This window comes from Oryctolagus cuniculus, chromosome 16 (genome assembly GCF_051225735.1).
Source record: "Oryctolagus cuniculus isolate XC-2025 breed Fujian yellow rabbit chromosome 16, ASM5122573v1, whole genome shotgun sequence".
NCBI lineage: Eukaryota > Metazoa > Chordata > Mammalia > Lagomorpha > Leporidae > Oryctolagus > Oryctolagus cuniculus.
The window spans coordinates 91911483-91926011 of record NC_142882.1 but is presented as its reverse complement, the minus strand read 5'-3'; the positions used below and the strand labels follow the sequence as shown (position 1 = coordinate 91926011).

The window sequence follows — 14529 nt, the reverse complement described above, 5'->3', positions numbered from 1 at the left end:
CTGGGCACCCTGCTTCACTCCTGTGCTTTGGTTACATTATCTGTAAAACATGGAAAATTCCAGTAAACGGAGGAGTGACTGGAGGGGACTCAATGAAGTTATAGCATAAAGCACCTAAGACAGGACTTGGTTGATGTTCTTAGTATTACTGTGTCTGCCACGGCCCTGCCCACTCCCCTCTGGACCATTCCAAAACCAGTAACTCCAGTAGCAGCAGAACTGAGGGAAGTGTGCCAGGTGTCATGGGCTCACTCTCTGTGCTCAGCGTTACCTGTCCCTGCTGTGACATTTGGAAGGCCCTGGTACTGACTCTGCCTTTTCCTCCTCAGTATGGAATGCTCCTGTACCAGAACTATCGCATCCCTCAGCAGAGGAAGGCCTTGCTGGCACCCTTTGCAACACCAGTGGTAAGTGGGGCTGCAACCCCCAGAGTCCTGTTGTTTGGCCACTTCTGCATCTGCACATTTGGCTGGTGTCTGATTTCATACCAGGTAGCCAAGGGAAGCTGGTGTGTCCCAGACATACCAGCTTCCCAGGAGGTGGGTGTTTAGTCTTTCTAGCATAACTAAGTGAATTCTTCCCCACACAACTCCCTGCCCTGCATGTCTGTCCAGGGAGGGGTGTTGATGGCTGCCCTCCCTGTCATTGGCCTTTTGCTCCTTGGAGCTGCAGTATCCATGGGGGTTACTGAAGGGTCCAGTGGTTCCTGGTGAGGGTTTGGAGAGTCTCTGAGCACTCTCAGTGACCTCAGTGTACCTTGTGTCCCCAGAAGGTGCAGGAATGTTTCACCCTCACAAGACACCATCTTAAGACCCTACAGACTTGGTGCCCGTGAGTCAGCAGATGAGCCACAGAGGAGAGTGCAGTGTTTCCCACAGCTGAGGCAGCTGCCGTTGGTGCTTAGGTTTCTTCCATATATTTTAGTGCAAGTTGGGGAGCCTGAGAACAGTGGCATGCCCCAGAACCTGCTGGTATGGGAGGCTTCCCCAACAGCCTTTGAATACTGTAAGAAAATCCAAATGCTTACTGTTCATGTTAAGAAAAACCAAAGTCATGTTTATCCCAAAAGATCTCTGGTCAGTGAGTTTTCAGCCAGCATCAGTGAACTTTCAAAACTCAGGGAGCTTGGAGGCACTGGCAGAGAGGCCTTCCCTGGCCCCTAGATGGTGGTTTAGTTCCATGTGCTGAGAATGTGTGGCTTTTCCTTTCTAGCGCAGTGTCTCTGAGAACTCTCTTGTGGCAATGGATTTTTCTGGGCAAACAGGAAGAGTCATTGAGAATCCAGCTGAAGCCCAGAGTGCTGCCCTGGAGGAGGGCCATGCCTGGAGGGTAAGCTGCAGCCCTGTCCCCCTGAGAGACTCCCTGGCGGGTGACCTCCCCTCCACTCAGTCTCCCAGCACAATGGCTCTGCTGGTGTTGGCAGGAGTGAGCTGTTAAGGGGCACCCAAGTTAGCTGCAGGATGCAGTTGGCTCTTCTCAGTAATCCATGTTCCCAGCAGCCAGCCAGCCCATGGCCTCTGTCCCCGGGCTCTCTTGGAAGGGGCATGAAAGACGCAGATCTTTGCTCTGCTTGGCTCTATGCACACCTCTGCTCACAAACTGTCCCAGGCTATCGGCAAACATTGAATAGGCTGTGGGGAAGGCAGCCAAGCCCCGAGGGCTGCTGCTCATCTCCTAGATGGAGCCTGTCTTGTAGGCCATGCTGGTTGTGTGTTTCCATCAGTCCCAGAAAGGCTAGAAACATACCAGCTCATTTTGTTTCTAACACCTGGGAACCCTGAGCCCACCATCCTCAGTGGTCAGGTAGGGGCTTCAAGAGTGATGAAGGCCAAGCTCACCTTAGGTTGGCCATGCCAGGTGCTGTGGGTTTGCCACCATCTTCCGTGCTAACCTTGGGGTTTGTTTTTGCAGAAGAGAAGCACTCGGATGAACATCTTATCTAGCCAAAGTCCCCTCCACCCTAACTCCTTCAGCACCGGTAAGCAGGGACCACATACCTCCACCCCTCCCTTGGCCTCCTCAGGTTGCCAGCTGGCCTGGGCTTTCCAGTGCTTCCGGGCTGGGCTCCTTGGCAGCTGCATGCAGGGGTGCTCTGACTCCATCCCTTTCCCCTGGCCCACAGTGATCCACAGGACCCAGCACTGGTTCCATGGGAGGATCTCCAGGGAGGAGTCCCACAGGATCATCAAGCAGCAAGGGCTTGTGGATGGGTAAGGAGCTGTTGGGCTCATCTTCCAGAGGAAGAAGTGGGGGTGTGGAGATGTCCATGGTATGCCAGGAAGAGATTCCAGCTGTGTTTGTCCCACTAGAGCCCCAAACAGATAGCAGACAGGCTCCTGTGCCTCACACTGTTGAATTATTCACTTGGCGGTTAGCTCCGTGCTGAGACAGCCCCCACCCAGAACCACCATGGCACGTGGTATCTGACACAGGCGTCCCACCTGTCTGAAGCCCCTGTGGGCTGGGCTGTGTTGTTCCTATCAGGGCCTCATGGGGGCACCCAGTGAAAGGGTTGGGTCTCCTGCACAAGCCATTCTCAGGTCTCTGTCCCAAGGGCCAAGGCTCATCCCAGACTATACTGGCCAGGACTTAGAAGGGAGAGCCCAGGCTGTGATGCAGGGATGGCTCCCACAGCTCACACTGCAAGGCCCTGCCAAATGCCCTGGCACCCCCTACAACCTTGCTCCCAGGTGCCAAGAGGCTGCCCTTCCCAGTAAGGTGTGTGCCCTGGGCCACTCCCTGGTCAGAGGAAGCTGCTACATCCACCAATTAGTCCTTTTATCATGCCTATTCCAAAAATTTCTACTATGGGAATTTTCTAATTTTAAATTTTATAGTTTACCTAGAGGACAATGAAATGAGCTCCACTTTAGTCATTGCCCAGAAGGAAGGTTTGCAGGTTTCTGTTCCTGTCTTTACTCCTCCTAAAGGAACCCCAGCCCAAATTTCTACCAGCAAATATTTCAGTTTCTGTCTCAAAAAAAAAAAAAAGACCCTTTCTATCCTTATAGATGTAATGATATCACTATTATAATCAATAAAATAAACAAGAATTCCTTATTTCAGCTAAAATCCAACCCATGTTCAAATTTCTCTGTCACCTTCCAAAAGATCCTTAAATCCACTTAATCCACTTACATCAACCAAATGCTATGCATACCTCCTCATTTATCACTTAAGTCTCCTTGAGTAGTTTCCCTCATCACTTTTTGAAGAGGTGGTTGTTTGCCGATTGTGTACTTGTGGTTTCCCTTGCTCCTGGAAAGTGGTCTCCAGGGAGATGCACAGCCCTGTGCCTGCACAGGCAGTGTGGTAAGTCTGGCTGTCACTCGGTGGTGCTGGAGAGGAGCTTCCAGTGCTGAAGCCTGGGCCTTCCCTGGTGTGGTCCCCAGGCCCAAATCACCTGTTTCAGCAGCCATTGGTGACCTTGCCCAGGTTCAATATTTTGTTACCAATTCCCAAACGATTATTTTCTAGTTATTCCTTCATCACTTAGTGGCTAACCCTCTTCCACTCATCCAATATTTGGTTTGCTGGAAAAGGTAGCTGAACATATGGCTTTCCCCTTGTCAGTTTTCTAAATAACAGGTTGGTACCCTGCAATCGCTTACTAGTGACAGATGAGGGTGTTTGAACAACTGAATGCACTCAGGCTTATTTCAGTCAAAGCTTATTCTCATTGGCCACCAGGGCCTTTTTTGGATTGGTTCCTGAGTCCTTTTGACCCAAAACTCAACATGTTTGATTTCAGGTGTGGCATAATGTATTGAAGGCCCAAATGTCAGTTTTCCTGGGATACCTGGTTCTTTCTGATGGAAAATGGAGTCTGGGCTGCCCCACTTCTTCTTTGTGGGCGGAGCTAGGACATGAGCTTTTTCAAAGCACAAAGCACACTGGGCTGCACATCTCTATCACCAGTTCAAGTTTGAGGGTACAGGGTTCTTACTTTCTTGATGTTACTGTTCTCTGACTCCAAAGCCCAGGCAGCAAGTGGGGACGCTCCATGCTTCTTTTCAGTACAGAGAACATCACTTTTCTCACTCAGCACTGTAGCGTTTTGTCATTTTCCTGGTGACTTCTGAGCAGTGTCAGATGGTAAAGGCTTCTGTCACACTGTGAAGTGTTCCAGGGTCCCCTCAGCCAGGTGTGTGTTGCAGAGTCAACACAAGTATGTGAGTACAGCTCTTCAGAGGGAGGCTATGCTCCATCCATGTGTCAGGGTGCTACAGTGTCTCTATGTGATTCTTGGCTGTCTCTTGGCAACTTCTGTTTTTCTGCTTTGTAAAGTTGTAGCACTTTTGCTCTTCTCCCAAGTCATGATGGAGGTGGGCCTGTTGTTTTCTAGCACTTGTTTCCATCTCTTACATCTCACCTTCCTTGATTGTTCATTTTTGCTTTTGTTTAGATTTCAGATGCATTTGGAATCAGTCTTTGTGTACAGTGTCAAGAATGGAGCTCATTTTTTTTTTCCTTGTGGCTGTAAAATTGTTCCAACACTGCTCAATACCTGGCTGGAATATGGAGCTGTCTCTTCTCGGCCCTCAGTCTCGACTCCCCTCCCTCCCCAAGGTCATGCTGGCTGTTCTTGGTGCCTGGCACAGCAGCTCTTCATTCCTTTCCGAATGGACCAGTGAGCCGCGGTCCCTGCCAGCATCTTCCCAGGCTGTGTCCTTGATTTCCTGAGCTAGGCAGCAGTTGCTCCACAGGCTTAGTGCCTCGTTGTGCCTTTCCCTGTAATTGTAGTTCTCTTCCACATCACTGTGCTGCTGCCATTGGCCAACTGTGATGTCTGGTGTTTGAAGCTACCAAGCCTGGCATTGCTGTAGCACATCAGCCGTTGTCTTACAGAATCCTGCATGTCAGTGCCTGTTGCTGATGCAGCAGCCATGGCTGAGAAGGCAAATTTCCCAGTCCCAGCATCGTGAAGCTAAGTGGCACCAGCACTCTTGCTGACCCAAGCCACGCCCTTCTCACCCCTGCCTCATCTCTGACATCACCTGCCATGCATCATTGGTGCTTTCTAACCCATCTTCTCTGTTTCTTTAGCTGACATTCTCCTGAGGAAGAGCTTTTTCTTTATGCTCCTTGTGTGAGCTGTTTTATGGGTTTTAATCCTTTACATTTGTGGTTTCATGTTGCCCCAATGGTTCTCTTAAGTTGTTCAAACTTTCTGACCCAAAGTGCTCCTCCTGATCCTGCAGTTTCCCTGCCTCGGCCCTAGAGTCACCCCTTCCACGGGGGCCAGGTTCCTTTCAGGGAGGACAGCATTTTCAGGCTACTGACACCAAAGGCCCATCGGGTGCCAGTGCTCCAGCTTCTGGCCTCAAAGCCCATGCTGGCAGATGGGGCCAGGAGCGTGTGCATGTGTGATGGGTTCACGTGTGTGGTGACTTCACATGTATGAAATGAATGTGTAAAACTGCTGACCATCATGGATTGTTTTTCATTTCCCAGGCTTTTCCTGCTTCGTGACAGCCAGAGTAACCCAAAGGCATTTGTACTCACACTGTGTCATCACCAGAAAATTAAAAACTTCCAGATCTTACCTGTAAGTAATGATGCTTTCATCCAAGTTCCCTGTGTTTTGTGCTCTGGTCTCCCTCTCGATACAGTTTGGGTTAGAAACCAGCAAGGCTGTGGAGCATTAAGTAGCAGAGTTCCAGAATCCCAGGTGAGAGACTCTAGATTTCCTTGAAAGGTTTGGTCTTTGAAATTGGGAAAGTGTCTCCCTGAATGTGGTGACCCTGCATGAGGCCCTCCCACACACATTTGTAACCAAAATCAGACACATAGATGTGGAGATCTGTAAGCTGAGGGCCAGTGGCCATGAGCTTGGAGCCCAAAGCACAGGACCCACTCAGTGGGGAGTCTTAAGTTTTCTGGTCTGTGCCAGGCTACTCAAGAAGGCTCCAGAAAAACCCAGGTCAAGTAGCCCTCTAAGGAGAAATTGTGTTGCTCTGGCTATATGGTCCATGGATGACCAATGGATTTCACCTTTGACTAACTGCAGAACATTGCAACATTGCTGCAGAACCTACCTACCAGCACTTTGTTCTCATACAGTCATCTTTGTTAGATTTGGGGGATGTGGTCCAGCCCTCCCTTCAGTGTGCCACAGTTCAGGTTCGTTGCCTGGTTGTGTCAGCTCCTCTGAGAACCCACTTGGGTTGGTGTGTGACACACACAATTAGTACCAAGTGTTTTCCATAGTGCAGTGATCGGTTCTGTGGGTATTAACAACCCATATGAAATGTTTCCTGTGGAATCATCCCAGGAAGTATTCTATCAAGGGAGAATGGCCAGAATTTCTTCAGAGATTGGGTCTGCACGCCCAGTAACTACGTGCATCTGTTTCATGCTGTTGGTCATGGGCATCTCCCACATGTAACCTGACCACTAGGGCCTTTGAGGATTGTCTCTAGGACTGTGCTGTGCCAGAAAGCTGTGGAGTAGGAAGGCTGAGGTGGGAGTCCTGGCCAGCTTTTGTGAAGCAGGGAGAGGTGAAGTGTGCACACAGCAGGTGGTATACTTGTGGGCCTCTGCTGTTTTCTGACCACTCCCATCTTATAGAGGGGGAAAGTGAGGCTGGTGGCTCTCAGCAGCTTGCCTTGTGCTGCACTAGCTGGAGCCTGGGCTCCCACCACACATTTCAGGCAAACACAGGAGTTGTCATTCATAGAGAGGACTGTGCATGAGGCTTTCCTTTCTCTCACATTACATTACTGACCCAGATGTTACAACTGTGTTAACATCAGTATTTCAGGGTGGTCACAGCATGTTCTACCATGCTCCCAAAATAACCCCAAATCCTACAAGTACCTTGGGGCAAGATGGTGGCCCTCTGCTGGCAGACAGGCTACAGCCATCACTGCAGGCTTTGCAGTCTCTGGAGTCAACAGGTGCTTCCCTTCTCCAGGCCACAAGGGCTCTCCCATTCTGCTTCATGCTGCAGTTGCCAAGTTAAAACAAGCTAGGAGTGCAGTTCCTCCATTTTAGTAAATATCTTACAGGTCCTGGGGAGGCTGCTTCATGCTAATCCCCTAGTGTCACAGGGAGGCAAAGTGAACCTGGGAACATGGCAAAGTTGCCTGGTCCGTAGGGAGGACCCAGGCCTGGCTATACTTGAACAGGGCATGCTGTGCACAGTGGATACTTACAGCTTAACTGGGAAACTTGATTGTCACAGTGGAGTCAGCCCCCAGGCCTAGTGGCCTTAGCAACTCCCCCATCGTCACTGGCCAAGTGACCCCTCCAGCATTTTCTGGCCTACCTGGTGAGCTCTGTGGGTGTCCCCTGGGAATCCAGCCATGAGCTGATGCTGGCCACATCCTGACTTCTCCCACAAGATTGTGGTCTCTGATAGGTGGGTGTACACTTGTGTCTCTACAGTGTGAGGATGATGGGCAGACCTTCCTCAGCCTGGATGACGGCAACACCAGGTTCTCCGACCTGATCCAGCTGGTTGACTTCTACCAGCTGAACAAAGGGGTCCTGCCTTGCAAACTCAAGCACCACTGCATCCGAGTGGCCTTATGACCTCCCACCTGGAGGCCGTTCACACTGGAACGAGGAAGAGGTCTGCGCGTGTATTGAGAATATTTCTGTACCATCAGATGGTTCCTCCGGTACCAGCCAACCAGGAGGGACTTGTTTGTTGAATTGACATTTTCCTGCCGCACACCTGGCGGGACCATGGCCCTTTGTTATCATCCAAATCAGAAAGGGCCTGAGAAATCCAGCGCAAGTTGGAAAAATAAACTGGAAAGATCATCTTGGCTGGGCCACATCAGAACAAGAACCGGAGAGAAGGAATTGGAAACGAACTCTTGCCCTGGAGTAATCTTGACAATTAAAACTGATATGTTTACTTTTTTTGTATTGATCACTTTTTTGCACTCCTTCTGTGTTGTCAGTGTTGTATTCAGCCTCTGGCAGGAGGGACGTGGCTGGTCAGCCTTTGTGTAGGAGGGACGTAGCTGGTCAGCCTGTGTCAGATGAGCAGAGTTGCGAGTGGGGGTGGGCGTCAGACTGACCGTGGGTGCCCCAGTGTTCCCATAGGTAGCTACGCCCTCTCTAGATTGCCACAACATGGATTCAGCTCCCAGATTACAAACACCCCCTGCCCCTACCCCAGCCCTTCCCAGTATACTTGAAAAGCTTTGTTTTTAAATATACAAGGTGTCACCTGTGGTAGGCGTTTGGCATGTTTCGTGGACTGGTCTGTCATTAGCCATTGCTCTGTGCACAGGTGTCCCGTCCTGTTGTTGTCAGCGTGTCTCATTCTCCACGTGCCGTGGACTCTGTTTCTTTGGAAAACTCACTGTGCCCCAGCACAGCAGGGCTGGGCGATGCCCTCCAGCTTAGCACAGGCTGGCCTTCTCGGGATGCGCCCAGCCTGTTGCGCAGTCCGTCTGGGGAAATCTCAGCCTCGCATTTTCCCAGCCACCAGCCTGTTCTAGAACAGTCACTGCCTTACCCCCTTGCGGTGGTGTGAGTCGTCCTGTGGCTGATCCCCCTTAGGAGGTTAAAGAAGCTGCAGAGAAAATGGCACCAGGTAGCTTTCTGCTGTGCTCCGTGGGTTTCCATGGCGGTGAAGACAGAGCCGTTGCAGAGGGCACAGGCTTGGGCTGGCTTTCCAAGGTCAGTGGCCTCTGTCCTGTGAGCCTGTGGACGTGGGCAGTAATGCCTCAGTGGCTGTGGGTGCTGGCCAGTGGTAGCAACAACTCACTTGCTTCCCACTCTGGGAGATGAGTCAGTCAGAGGCTCAAGTTGTCACTGGGTCCGCTCCTCCCCTGGCCTTGTCTTAAAGTGTGAGAGGGGCTATTTCTGTACCTTTGACTGCCACAGAGCAGAAGGGACAGCCCTGACAAGCCCCCACACCACTGGGGTGAATAGAGTGACTACCTTGCCCAAGGTGACACCTGACCGGCTCTGCTGAGCCCGTGCTAGCCACTGGCTCACCCCAGCTCCCTTCCACAGCACGTCCTGGACCTCTGGTTGATGTGTGTGGGTGAGCACAGACATGGGAGAGCTGTGCTGAGACAGGCTGGCTGCCGCCCGTCCATGGTATGGAAACGCTGGACTGTAGTTCCCAGAGCACGCTCCTGTTGTTTCCATGAAATGCCTACTCACTGAAATGAAGACTTTTGTAGCAAAGTGTTATTTTTAACCATAAATGCTCAGTGGCCTCTTCTTCCTTTTGCACCCAGTTAATCTTTGGAACAATTGACAACGGGGTGATTGTCAAGTTAGTGGCTGGCGGCTGCTGCCGCTGACCCCACTCTGGGAGGGCTGTCTCGTTCCCCACCAGACCCTTCTTTCCCTCACTGACCCCACCCTGGGGAGAGCTGTCTCCATCCCCACCAGCTGGCAAAACCTTTACAGACAACTCTAGGGTTTCTTTGCTCTGTTTCTGTAGACAACGCAACAGCGCCAAACCCCTCCCTCATGCCGCTCCCTGACGGACAGCTAGGATGTGCAGTATTTCATATTTATAAGTGTGCGTTCTATTTAAAAGAAGAACAAAGCTTGGCTCTGACTCACGATTTTGTATGTAGCTGGTTTGACGTAGTCTTTTGTACCTCCCCAGCGTAGTGAATTGTGGAGAGTGTAGACCGCCCTGCCCGCGTGCAGCAGACTTCTCGCGGCCCCTGGCTGGGAATCCCACCTGGAAACAGCAAGTCCCTTGTGCCTGTGGTGGCATATGCCCCCGGGCTGGGACGGAAGGACATTTGACTTTTATTTTTGTATTTAATTGACGTGAATGTAAAGGGGACAGCTCAGGGTTGTTGTGGAGCCTGTTGACCTTTTTCTCTGCCTGTGATTTTATTTTCTGAATGGAAACTCCATTGTAGCAACCTGGATTAAGTCGAGAAGGAAAACGCCAAATGCTTTGGGTGTTGTTAGAGTTCCAGAATCTTCTTTTTGTTTGCTAAACCTTGAAGAAACATGTGCCTCAGCTTAGGTGTTTTGTCCTCTCCTTTCTGCACTTGACACCTGACAGTCTGACCCATCGCTGCGCCTTGCGGGCTGGGACTAGCTCCTTATAGATTTGTGATGTGGCAGTGTCACCCTGTGTGTCATCAGTTCAGGGACTGCAGAAGGTGTTGATGAGGAGACAAAACCTTTACCCGCGTGCTCCGCTTCATTCTGTACATAGCTCTCTGGCTCGTGAACCTAACTGTAAACGTTCAGGTATTTTTGTACAAATAAGGGACTGATGTTCTGTTTCTTGTAACTAGAAATAAACATTAATACAGTGTTCTTCATTTTCTATGGCTTGTAATGTCTGTGTCTGTATTTTTAACACCCTGGATGGTTAGCCACCGAGAGCCTGCAGGAACAACAGAATCTCTAAAAACGTGCTTCCTAACCCTGGCTGGAAACCAGCACACGGCTGGGCAGCCATCCAGGATGCATGGCCCAGCTGTGCCCCATGTTGGTGCCAGGACTATGGAAGTTACCTCATCCCCCTGTGTCTCCCCCACAAGGGTCATAGATCTCAGAAACTTCCTAAGAGTCAGTTACCCAGGCAGCTTAGCAAAGATCCCCCCCGCCAAACCCAAACCTTCCCATCCGCCAAGTCCAGCAGCATGGCATGTTCCCCCGCTGGGACAAGGTGTCAACAACCTAGGTTTTCCTGCCCAGGGGACCTGGAGTCATCTGTTGACCTGCCCTCTCCCAGCCCCACCCCCCACAGGAGGACACCGCTGTGCCTGGTGCACTCCTGCCCTTTGTGCTCAGAATCTGAAACTCAGTGCCAAGCAGCTAAGCCCAGGAGGGCGGGTGGCGCAAAGATGAGTCCCAAGTGGTCCCCATCCAGATGACGGGGTTCCCAGGCTGGGCAGGGAACTGTGTATGTCAGTGGTTGTTCAAAACCAGAGGACACAAGTGGCACAGCTGAAAACGTGGCCATGCTGCCTCCATCTCCTTAAGTTGGGAGCTGAAGCTGACTGAGTGAATAGGAAGATTGTAAGAGGGGATTTTTAAAAAAAAGTGTTCATGTAAAATATTCTGCAGATTCTGGCTTGGGATGGTGAACTCGGTCTTGCTCCTTTTCACCTCGAAGTCAGACACTGTTATTAAGAAGGACAGCAGTCATTAAAAAGGAATGCTATTGTCCTAGCCCAAGCTGGGCTGTGAGGACCCAGTGTCCAAGGCTGCCATGACTGCAGGTCCTGGCACAGCCAGCAGAGGGCACTGACAGGAGGCTGCCTAGCAGCTGCTTTGGTGTCTGTTTCCAGATCTACAGACTCATCGAGTTCTTACTAGCTTCTGGGGATTGTCTGAGTCACATCTAAGCACTAAGACGATTGGTCTGGGGACCCAGCACCTGCTGCTCACCGCTGCTCTCTCAGCGACCCCCCTTGGGCTCACTGCCCTGGCTGCTACAGCCCTGCCAGTGAAGGGCCCTCGGCCGGTGTCCTTTCTCTTGAGTCTGTGCTGTTTGGGTGCGATGTCAACCTCGCCCACGGCCATGTTGGCGAGCGCTCAGCCTTCCCTTCTGCTGTGGCCTCCTGTTTCCTCTGTGCTTCGGGCATCTCCATGGAAGATGGGTCTTGGGTCTCATACGGCCTAGGGAATGAAAATTGTTGACCTGGGAGCACCCAGAGGGTTGAGGAGGTCTCCCCCATGCCTGAAGCCCCTGTAACCCTGGGATCCTAAAGCCACAACATTTCATGTTTCCCCAAACTGCCAGAGGCACTTGAGATGTCCGAGTGCAACGGAGGCAGCAGCTGGCAGTGAGAAGGGCTAAGGATCAGACTCAGTGGCAGAGGGGCTCCAGGGAGCACAGTGACACGGGAATGGTCCTGGGAAGCCACTGGCCCGACCAGGCCAGCTCCATGTCCAGGGATGGTCTCGCCGACAGCCCCTGCTGCTTGCTGGAAGAAAGGAAGCTGCCCAGTTTGCCTGGTTCAGCTCAGCAAAGTCTCTGCCTGGGGCTTCTGCCTGTGCCCTGCCCGTCCCCTTTTCCTGTAGATAGATGTACACTGACATTGGTCACAGAGCTTGGCAATGGCCTCTGAAATGCTACTGACCCTGTTGCCAGGCAGCAAGAGGGTTGTAGGCTACCATCACTCCCCGCCCCCCACATGACCCCCAGCCCCAGCCACTCCACTCTCCCCTTTCCTCATCTGCGGGGAGGAGCACCCCAGATGCTCCTGGGCCAGACACACACAATTTTAAGTGAAACCCAACCTTGGCCGGCGCCGCGGCTCAACAGGCTAATCCTCCACCTAGCGGCGCCAGCACACTGGGTTCTAGTCCCGGTCGGGGCGCCGGATTCTTTCCCAGTTGCCCCTCTTTGAGGCCAGCTCTCTGCTGTGGCCCGGGAAGGCAGTGGAGGATGGCCCAAGTGCTTGGGCCCTGCACCCCATGGGAGACCAGGAGAAGCACCTGGCTCCTGCCTTCAGATCAGCGCGGTGCGCCGGCCACAGCACACCAGCCGTGGCGGCCATTGGAGGGTGAACCAACGGCAAAAGGAAGACCTTTCTCTCTGTCTCTTTCACTATCCACTCTGCCTGTCAAAAAAAAAAAAAAAAAAAAAAAAAGAAAGAAAAAAAAAAAGAAATCCAACCTGAAGATCCCAGAGTGTGGTTACAGGAAGGTGGGTGGCACCCAGCTGAAAAGGTTACCAGTGTTTCACTTCCCCGTTGGTCAGCCGTCCACGTGGCTGAACACAGCTCGGAGCCCATGGGTCTCCTGGTAGGCAACCTGAGTCTTTTGGGCACACAGCGCAGTCCACCTAACAGGCTGAGTCCTTGTCACTCGCTAGCTAGAAATAATGGCAGGCTGAGTCCTTGTCACTCGCTAGCTAGAAATAATGGCAGGCAATCCACAGAAAGAAAACTGCATAAGCTAAGGACCCCTTAGGACACCACGTCTTTGGGTGAGACACGGACACAGGGGAAGTGGTGGCCAGCCAGAGTTGCCTCCCTAGCCTTCAGTATACACTGCTGAGTCCTCACTTTCAGACTGTAGGGGTCCTGACCTGCATTTTAGAAGATCCTCCTCACAGAGGCTTGTGAGGCATGGGCACAGCTTACAGAGCCACACTACACACTGTGACCCAGGGCACATACGGGTTACAAATGCAAGTGTCAGCAAACAGCACTTCCAGGATTAGAGAAAATGCCCCTCTTTCATTTTATTCTGTCACACTCAATTTTTCTAAAAATGCTGGTTGTAAGACCTGCAAAACTGGTTCCTTGAGCTGCCAGCTGGCTGAGGCTGGTGATCTGAAAAACAGTAAATTAGAGAACAAAGTTGATGACTGACACGACCCACTTTCAATGCTGGTGAAGACAGACAAATGGAACAGAGAGCCTCAGAGCAGACCCATGCACAAAAAACCAACCAGTCTTTGTCTAAAGAGCAAGGCACTGCAATGGAGTCTTTCCAAAAAATGGTCCTGAAACAATGGGACACAACATGTGAAAAGTCAAAAGTGGATCTATGTGTAGACCTCACACCCTTCACAGAAACCACCCACAATGCATCACAGGCTTAACGGTAAAATGCAAAACAGTAGCATTCAGAAGGCAACACAAGAGAAAGTCTAGGTGAGCTCGGGTTTGATGATGACATTGAGGTAGACGCCAAAGGCACGGGCCTGTCGGGGAAGAATTTAGTGAGTGCATTTCCCAGAAACTAAGAACTGCTCTTGCCAGCACAGTGGCGAGCTCACCAACTCCTAGGCCAGTTGGGTTTTCCAGGAAAATTCCACTTCTCTGGCAGTCCTCTGTGGATCCAACCACAGTGTAGGTTCATCAATGTGGCCTTGTCTCTTGTCCCCACCTGACTTCACCAGAGTCTCCAGGTCCCCCTGGCACAGACAGGCAGTGGCTTTGCAGGAAACCCTGTCCACTTTCAGGAGAACCACACCAAGGAACCCCTCATTTTGAGTACCCCTCCAGCAGGAAATGCATTTTACACAGTGAGCCAGGGCACACAGATGTCCAAGCACAAGCACCCCTCAGACGCAACCACACTCACCGTCCTGCAGTGCATGTGGCCATATGGGCGGTGGCTCCTGTGGAAGTCACAGAAGAGTGGCATGGAGCAGTTACCACGGCTGCACACATGCTACTGTCCTCCACCCTGGGGCACAGAAGGTCAGAGCAGACCAGCAGTGCTCAACCTGGACCACGGTGGCCACCAGGACACGCACACTGCCAGGAGACGTTCCTGACTGTCACAACTGAGCACTGTGGCATCTGGTCAGTAAAGGCCCCAGCTGCTGCTAAACATCCTGCAGTGAGCAGAACAGCCGTGCCACAAAGCTGCCCAGCCCAGCGTAAGCAGTGATGGAGAACCTCAGCTGTCAACTGACGGCACCAGGGGACGCCCAGGCAGCTGGAGGAGCAAGATTTCTGGGTGTGTCTGCGAATGTTTCTGAAGAGACTGGCATAGGAATCGGTAACGGGATACAGAGTATCACCCACAGCAATGCACATGGGCATCACCCAATGTGGTGAGGGCCCAGACAGAACACAGAGGCAGAGGAAAGGCCACCTGTTCTATCCCTGT

The 14529-nt window shown here is 51.7% G+C and overlaps 1 protein-coding gene and 1 long non-coding RNA gene across 13 annotated transcripts in view; one reads left to right on the top strand and one right to left on the bottom strand.

The window, feature by feature from the left end:
- The window catches only part of GRB10 (growth factor receptor bound protein 10), a 113300-nt gene extending 103027 nt beyond the window's left edge, over positions 1-10273 (top strand). For all 4 annotated transcript variants that reach the window (XM_051853162.3, XM_051853161.3, XM_070059469.2 and 1 more), the window contains 6 exons: positions 330-407; positions 1213-1329; positions 1912-1978; positions 2123-2210; positions 5455-5548; positions 7390-10273. In XM_051853162.3, coding sequence (XP_051709122.1) covers positions 330-407; positions 1213-1329; positions 1912-1978; positions 2123-2210; positions 5455-5548; positions 7390-7536 — 591 coding nt within the window. In that variant the 3' untranslated portion in view covers positions 7537-10273. The remainder of the gene's footprint in view (positions 1-329; positions 408-1212; positions 1330-1911; positions 1979-2122; positions 2211-5454; positions 5549-7389) is intronic.
- Positions 7486-14529, bottom strand: part of LOC138845823 (uncharacterized) — a 30350-nt gene continuing 23306 nt past the window's right edge. For 6 of the 9 annotated variants that reach the window (XR_011383007.2, XR_011383005.2, XR_016222926.1 and 3 more), the window contains 2 exons: positions 13193-13238; positions 7486-11574 (listed from right to left, as the gene is read on the bottom strand). This is a non-coding gene — a long non-coding RNA (uncharacterized LOC138845823). The remainder of the gene's footprint in view (positions 11575-13192; positions 13239-14529) is intronic. The other 3 variants (XR_016222925.1, XR_016222927.1, XR_016222924.1) reach the window with 2 other exon arrangements.